At 49.3% G+C, this 7,975-nt stretch overlaps 1 protein-coding gene across 1 annotated transcript; it reads right to left on the reverse strand.

The window, feature by feature from the left end:
• Positions 1 to 4,552: 4,552 nt before the first annotated feature.
• Positions 4,553 to 6,121, reverse strand: LOC120064509 (proline-rich extensin-like protein EPR1). Its single transcript, XM_039015125.1, has one exon. The coding sequence runs from the start codon at positions 6,119 to 6,121 to the stop codon at positions 4,553 to 4,555; it is 1,569 nt and encodes a 522-aa protein (XP_038871053.1).
• Between the last annotated feature and the right edge of the window lie 1,854 nt (positions 6,122 to 7,975).

A 7,975-nucleotide genomic window follows, 5' to 3' on the forward strand; every position in this document is an offset into this window, starting at 1 on the left:
GCAACTGCATGCTCCGAAAGACCTACACTCAACAATCTCTGCCTCAGTATAGCATGATCAACTGTATCAAAAGCCTTAGAGAGATCAATAAAAAGTGAGATACAGTGCTGTTTTTTGTCAAGGGCTTCAGTGATATCATTTAAAACCTTCATGGCTGCTGTAATTGTGCTATGCTTCTTCCTGAAGCCCGATTGGTACATAAAAAATAGATAAAAATAGAGTTAGTAAATAAAAACTCTAGACAATGACGTTCTAGATGATTCTGTGCTTCCAACTTTGTGGCAACATGTTGGGGAAGGCCCTTTTCCTGTTTTAGCATGACAAAGCAAGGTCCATACAGAGATGGTTTGTTGAGATCGGTGTGGAAGGCTATTTGATTGGTTGTCGTTTAGGTTAGGCTATTTGATTGGTTGTCGTCTAGGTTAGGCTATTTGATTGGTTGTCGTCTAGGTTAGGCTATTTGAACAGAGATACCTGCTTGATGTAACAAGCGTCCGTCATTGTAATCCATTTTATCTCTTTATTTGTGGGCTTCAGGAAACGCCTCATACTCTTTCTACAATATCCTATATCTGATTTATGTTAGATGATTTTCTTGGCGGGACGTTGGTGGAGCGCCGCAATGAATGGAGAAGCAACCTATTTAGCGTCCCTGTTATTTGACAAAAGTGGCCACTGCTTATCACAGAGCGGCATCAACGCTCACCTAAAAAGCCCATATGCCTCTGGTTGAGAGAAATTGTCATTGTTTTTAGGCTGAAATATGTGAGGTTTTATGTGTTGTTGTTGGAGGTGCGTCTTGGTCAGTTTAGCTCAGAAGATGCTGCCTTCGTCAATCTGTAGCCTAATCATGCCTAATGAGCGGGCTGGCCGTAACCCCCCCACCCCGCCTGTTACCAACCCCCCCACCCTGGAAGAGGGGTTCAAGACATGCTGCGGTATTTTGGCGACTAGTCAGTATATTTTAAACCTCACGCTTTTGGTTTGGATGTGTCGTGGTGTAGATCATACATGCATAATCTATAAGCAGATTTAGTTTGTGAGTGAGTGAGTGAGTGAGTGAGTGAGTGAGTGAGTGAGTGAGTGAGTGAGTGAGTGACAGAGAGAGAGAGCAATGATGTGACGTAGTGTGACAATGTTGGCCACTAACTTTTGGCTCGTGAGACCTACTTTCAGAACTACTAGCACATTTTTTTTTTTTTTTTTTTACAAACGTACCAGAGAATATCTTTAAGAGTTAGACAGAGAGGTTGGGGTTAGTGTGAGCCAATAGCGAGAGGACAGGGGCATCGTAATCACACACTTCATCCTCTACACGTCCATACGGACCTCTCTGGTTCAACACATCAACTTCCTGTCTCTCTGGTTCAACACATCAACTTCCTGTCTCTCTGAGGAGACGACATCAACTTCCTGTCTCTCTGAGGACCGTTCAGATGCATTTCCTCAGTGAAGAAGTCAAAGAGTTGTTATGGGTCTGTTAGACAGCATTTACTGTTCCTGGTGTTGTTCATGTGTGTGTTTTAGTTTTTTGACGGACCTCACTTGGAGGTCTTCTGGTAATAACTGTAGTTTGACACCTTCTGGAGTGTTGGATTTGTTGTAGGTTGTTTTTTAAGAAACTCTCATCTCTCAACACAATCTATTCTTGTCGTTCGTCGCCGAGCAACACTTCTGGGTGTTTTCTTGTTTTTTGTTGTTGTTTGTGCCTTTGACAGTATTTTATTTTCTAAAACACCAGATTTATGTCCTGCTATGTATTTGTTTGGAAACCCTTTGCTACTAGGAGAGAATCAAATCAAAGTTTATTGGTTGCATACACAGTTAAGTGGGAGTTATAGCTATAGGTGAAATGCTTGACTTGCCAGCTCATCAATATTGCAATAGAATGTCAAACAAATAGTAAAAAAGAAATCAGTACCAATTAATATAGAGGGATGGCAGGTAGCCTAGTGGTTAGAGGAGGCAGGTAGCCTAGTGGTTAGAGGTGGCAGGTAGCCTAGTGGTTAGAGGAGGCAGGTAGCCTAGTGGTTAGAGGAGGCAGGTAGCCTAGTGGTTAGAGGAGAGGCAGGTAGCCTAGTGGTTAGAGGAGGCAGGTAGCCTAGTGGTTAGAGGTGGCAGGTAGCCTAGTGGTTAGAGGAGGCAGGTAGTCTAGTGGTTAGAGGAGGCAGGTAGCCTAGTGGTTAGAGGAGGCAGGTAGCCTAGTGGTTAGAGGAGGCAGGTAGCCTAGTGGTTAGAGGAGGCAGGTAGCCTAGTGGTTAGAGGTGGCAGGTAGCCTAGTGGTTAGAGGAGGCAGGTAGCCTAGTGGTTAGAGGAGGCAGGTAGCCTAGTGGTTAGAGGAGGCAGGTAGCCTAGTGGTTAGAGGAGGCAGGTAGCCTAGTGGTTAGAGGAGGCAGGTAGCCTAGTGGTTAGAGGAGGCAGGTAGCCTAGTGGTTAGAGTAGTCAGGTAGCCTAGTGGTTAGAGGAGGAAGGTAGCCTAGTGGTTAGAGGAGGCAGGTAGCCTAGTGGGTTAGAGGAGGCAGGTAGCCTAGTGGTTAGAGGAGGCAGGTAGCCTAGTGGTTAGAGGAGGCAGGTAGCCTAGTGGTTAGAGGAGGCAGGTAGCCTAGTGGTTAGAGGAGGCAGGTAGCCTAGTGGTTAGAGGAAGCAGGTAGCCTAGTGGTTAGAGGAGGCAGGTAGCCTAGTGGTTAGAGTAGGCAGGAAGCCTAGTGGTTAGAGGAGGCAGGTAGCCTAGTGGTTAGAGGAGGCAGGTAGCCTAGTGGTTAGAGGAGGCAGGTAGCCTAGTGGTTAGAGGAGGCAGGTAGCCTAGTGGTTAGAGGGACAGGTAGCCTAGTGGTTAGAGGAGGCAGGTATCCTAGTGGTTAGAGGAGGCAGGTAGCCTAGTGGTTAGAGGAGGCAGGTAGCCTAGTGGTTAGAGGAGGCAGGTAGCCTAGTGGTTAGAGGAGGCAGGTAGCCTAGTGGTTAGAGGAGGCAGGTAGCCTAGTGGTTAGAGGAGGCAGGTAGCCTAGTGGTTAGAGTAGTCAGGTAGCCTAGTGGTTAGAGTAGTCAGGTAGCCTAGTGGTTAGAGGAGGCAGGTAGCCTAGTGGGTTAGAGGAGGCAGGTAGCCTAGTGGTTAGAGGAGGCAGGTAGCCTAGTGGTTAGAGGAGGCAGGTAGCCTAGTGGTTAGAGGAGGCAGGTAGCCTAGTGGTTAGAGGAGGCAGGTAGCCTAGTGGTTAGAGGCGGCAGGTAGCCTAGTGGTTAGAGGCGGCAGGTAGCCTAGTGGTTAGAGGCGGCAGGTAGCCTAGTGGTTAGAGGAAGCAGGTAGCCTAGTGGTTAGAGGAGGCAGGTAGCCTAGTGGTTAGAGGAGGCAGGTAGCCTAGTGGTTAGAGGAGGCAGGTAGCCTAGTGGTTAGAGGAGGCAGGTAGCCTAGTGGTTAGAGTAGTCAGGTAGCCTAGTGGTTAGAGGAGGAAGGTAGCCTAGTGGTTAGAGGAGGCAGGTAGCCTAGTGGGTTAGAGGAGGCAGGTAGCCTAGTGGTTAGAGGAGGCAGGTAGCCTAGTGGTTAGAGGCGGCAGGTAGCCTAGTGGTTAGAGGAAGCAGGTAGCCTAGTGGTTAGAGGAAGCAGGTAGCCTAGTGGTTAGAGGAGGCAGGTAGCCTAGTGGTTAGAGGAGGCAGGTAGCCTAGTGGTTAGAGGAGGCAGGTAGCCTAGTGGTTAGAGGAGGCAGGTAGCCTAGTGGTTAGAGTAGTCAGGTAGCCTAGTGGTTAGAGGAGGAAGGTAGCCTAGTGGTTAGAGGAGGCAGGTAGCCTAGTGGGTTAGAGGAGGCAGGTAGCCTAGTGGTTAGAGGAGGCAGGTAGCCTAGTGGTTAGAGGAGGCAGGTAGCCTAGTGGTTAGAGTAGGCAGGTAGCCTAGTGGTTAGAGGAGGCAGGTAGCCTAGTGGTTAGAGGAGGCAGGTAGCCTAGTGGTTAGAGGAGGCAGGTAGCCTAGTGGTTAGAGCGTTGGACTAGTAACCGAAAGGTTGCAAGATCAAATCCCTGCGCTGACAAGGTAAAAATCTGTCGTTCTGCCCCTGAACAAGGCAGTTAACCCACTGTTCGTTCGTAGGCTGTGATTGTCAATAAGAATTTGTTCTTAACTGACTTGCCTAGGTTAAATTAAATAAAAATATTACAATGTGTTTAATAATAAAAAACAGTATAAATATGATTGTGTGGGTATATATGGGCAAAACGGTGTCTAAGGTGCAGAACAGAGTACAGGGCAGATTGACTGTCTCAGAGTCTGTTGGTCTGAGATCTGATGCTTCTGTAACGTCTGTCAGACGGTAGTTCGTTGCTCGGGTGGCTGAGGTTCCTAATGATCTTCTTGGCCTTCCTTTCGACACCGTGTGGTGTAAATACCCTGGAGGGCAGGCATTGTACACCCTAGTTGTATGTTGGGCTGACCGCACCACCCTCTGCAGAGCCTTGCGATCGACGCCGGTGCAGTTTGCCATACCAGGCGGTGTACAGAGTGTTCTCAACGTTGCTGTAGACGTTTGTGAGGGTCTTAGAGGGCCATGTTGAATTTATTCAGCCACTTTTATTCATCACAGTGTCGATGTGATTGGACCAGGTTCTCGGTGATGTGCATGCGGGGTGGGGGGAGTGGGGTGGTTGACAACAGGCGGGTTGGGAGGAGTGGGGTGGTTGACAACAGGCGGGTTGGGGGAGTGGGGTGGTTGGGGGGGTGGGGTGGTTGACAACAGGCGGGTTGGGGGGGTGGGGTGGTTGACAACAGGCGGGTTGGGGGGGTGGGGTGGTTGACAACAGGCGGGTTGGGGGGGTGGGGGGGTTGACAACAGGCGGGTTGGGGGTTTGGGGTGGTTGACAACAGGCAGGTTGGGGGTTTGGGTGGTTGACAACAGGCGGGTTGGGGGAGTGGGGTGGTTGGGGGGGTGGGGTGGTTGACAACAGGCGGGTTGGGGGTTTGGGGTGGTTGACAACAGGCGGGTTGGGGGTTTGGGGTGGTTGGGGGTTTGGGGTGGTTGACAACAGGCGGGTTGGGGGTTTGGGGTGGTTGGGGGTTTGGGGTGGTTGGCAACAGGCGGGTTGGGGGTTTGGGGTGGTTGACAACAGGCGGGTTGGGGGTTTGGGGTGGTTGGGGGTTTGGGGTGGTTGACAACAGGCGGGTTGGGGGTTTGGGGTGGTTGGGGGTTTGGGGTGGTTGACAACAGGCGGGTTGGGGGTTTGGGGTGGTTGACAACAGGCGGGTTGGGGGTTTGGGGTGGTTGACAACAGGCGGGGTGGGGAGTTGGTAAGAGGCGGGGTGGGGGGGTTGGTAACAGGCGGGGTGGGGGGGTTGGTAACAGGCGGGGTGGGGGGGTTGGTAACAGGCACGGTGGGGGGGTTGACAACAGGCGGGTTGGGGGTTTGGGGTGGTTGGGGGTTTGGGGTGGTTGACAACAGGCGGGTTGGGGGTTTGGGGTGGTTGACAACAGGCGGGTTGGGGGTTTGGGGTGGTTGACAACAGGCGGGGTGGGGGGTTGGTAAGAGGCGGGGTGGGGGGGTTGGTAACAGGCGGGGTGGGGGGGTTGGTAACAGGCGGGGTGGGGGGGTTGGTAACAGGCACGGTGGGGGGGTTGACAACAGGCGGGGTGGGGGGGTTGGCAACAGGCGGGTGGGGGGGTTGGTAACAGGCGGGGTGGGGGTGGGGGGGTTGGTAACAGGCAGGGTGGGGGGGTTGGTAACAGGCGGGGTGGGGGGGATGGGGGGGTTGGTAACAGGTGGGGTGGTTGCTTGGTAACAGGTGGGGTGGGGGCTTGGTAACAGGCGGGGTGGGGGGGTTGACAACAGGCGGGGTGGGGGGGTTGGCAACAGGCGGGTGGGGGGGTTGGTAACAGGCGGGGTGGGGGGGTTGGTAACAGGTGGGGTGGGGGGGGGGGGGTGGAGGGGGTTGGTAACAGGTGGGGTGGTTGCTTGGTAACATGTGGGGTGGGGGCTTGGTAACAGGTGGGGTGGGGGCTTGGTAACATGTGGGGTGGTTGCTTGGTAACATGTGGGGTGGGGGCTTGGTAACATGTGGGGTGGGGGCTTGGTAACATGTGGGGTGGTTGCTTGGTAACATGTGGGGTGGTTGCTTGGTAACATGTGGGGTGGGGGTTGGTAACATGTGGGGTGGTTGCTTGGTAACATGTGGGGTGGGGGGGGGGGGTAGGTAAGAGGCTTGTTTTTGGTTTAAAAAAAAGACTAAAATCAACAGGAATTCAGAAACAAGAAACAGAAACAAAATCGTTTAATTTAGGAAATCTGTATTCCAGGTATTCCTCCCAAAAACGAGACGTGTTAGATTAGATTCGTTTTTTAGTCACAATAAACTCATTAGTCAGTTGCAGACTACACTAATATACATAATTATAATATATACATATTTACAACTGTAACAATGATATATGTCCATTGGCGGCATGGTCAATTACCGTTGAGGGGGGGGGCACTCACTGCTTCAAGTCCTTCTGGATAAGACTGTCTGCTAAATGATGTAAACATTTATTATGTACTAATGAGGTGACACCAATCGGTGCTAACGAGCTATACGTGCTAAAGTCCAACCTCAAAACATAAATGGAAAAACCAAAGCCTCTAACACCTTCCCTTAAAAAATATATCCTATATTTTTGTTGTACAAGTTTGCTCTCCACCAACAGAAAACAACTTCCATCTCACAACATGATCAACTTATGTGTCGTCTTCTCCAATATAAACATGGCGTCTACTGGCTATCAACAATTAAATATAAGATGGTAAAACACACATTTTTCACAAAGTCGTGTTGAGTTCGCAAAGAGGCCCTGGTGATGTAACAGACTTTGTTTGTTTTCATTTATATTTCAAGGACATTAGTTACGTACGGCGCACCGATTGGTGTCACCTGGTTAGTCAGTATGTTACACCTGTGCTGGTTTGTCGTCTCGTTAGTGGGAAGGGGTTTCACCTGTGCTGGCCCAGGTGTTATTTAAGAGTGTCTGGCCCAGTTGCTCCAGTTGTCTTGAGAGATGTGGGAAGGTCAACACCTTTAGTTGGCACGTCCTATTTGATTTCTAGAGTAACAATCATTTATCTGATTTCCCTGGTTTTGTTTGGTCCACTTTTAGGTTTACGTCCGGTCCTTAACCTCTCTGGTACAAGCGTCCCACCTCGACAACAGCCAGTGAAATTGCACGGTGCCAAATTCAAAATAACAGAAATCCCATAATTAAAATTCCTCAAACATACAAGTATAATACACCATTTTAAAGATAAACTTCTTGTAAATCCAACCACAGTGTCCGATTTCAAAAAGGCTTTACTGCGAAAGCACACCATGCGATTATGTTAGGTCACCGCCTAGTCACAGAAAACCATACAGCAATTTTCCAGCCAAGGAGAGGGCTCACAAAAGTCAGAAATAGCGATTAAAATAATCACTAACCTTTGATGATCTTCATCAGATGGCACTCATAGGACTTCATGTTACACAATACATATATGTTTTGTTCGATAAAGTTCATATTTATATCCAAAAATCTAAATTTACATTGGCGCGTTATGTTCAGAAATGCATTGTCTCAAACAAATATCCGGTGAAAGTGCAGAGAGCCACATTATATTACAGAAATACGCATCATAAACATTGATCTAAGATACAAGTGTTTAACATACATTTAAAGATAAACTTCTCCTTAATGCAACCGCTGTGTCAGATTTCAAAAAGGCTTTACGGCGAAAGCACACTTTGCGATTATGTTAGGTCAGCACCTAGCCACAGAAAACCATACAGCCATTTTCCTACCAAGGAGAGGTGTCACAAAAGTCAGAAATAGAGTTAAAATGAATCACTTACCTTTGATGATCTTCATCTGATGGCACTCCCAGGTCTCCATGTTAGACAACAAATGTTAGTTTTGTTCGATAAAGTCCATCATTTATGTCCAAAAACCTCCTTTTTGTTCACGCGTTTAGTCCAGTAATCGAAAATGCACACGGC

This window comes from Salvelinus namaycush, chromosome 19 (assembly GCF_016432855.1).
Source record: "Salvelinus namaycush isolate Seneca chromosome 19, SaNama_1.0, whole genome shotgun sequence".
Taxonomy (NCBI): domain Eukaryota; kingdom Metazoa; phylum Chordata; class Actinopteri; order Salmoniformes; family Salmonidae; genus Salvelinus; species Salvelinus namaycush.

Bases quoted from the DNA above. Each gene is read 5' to 3' on its own strand.
- LOC120064509 (XM_039015125.1), bottom strand. From the start codon at position 6,121: ATGTTACCAACCCCCACCCCACATGTTACCAAGCAACCACCCCACATG.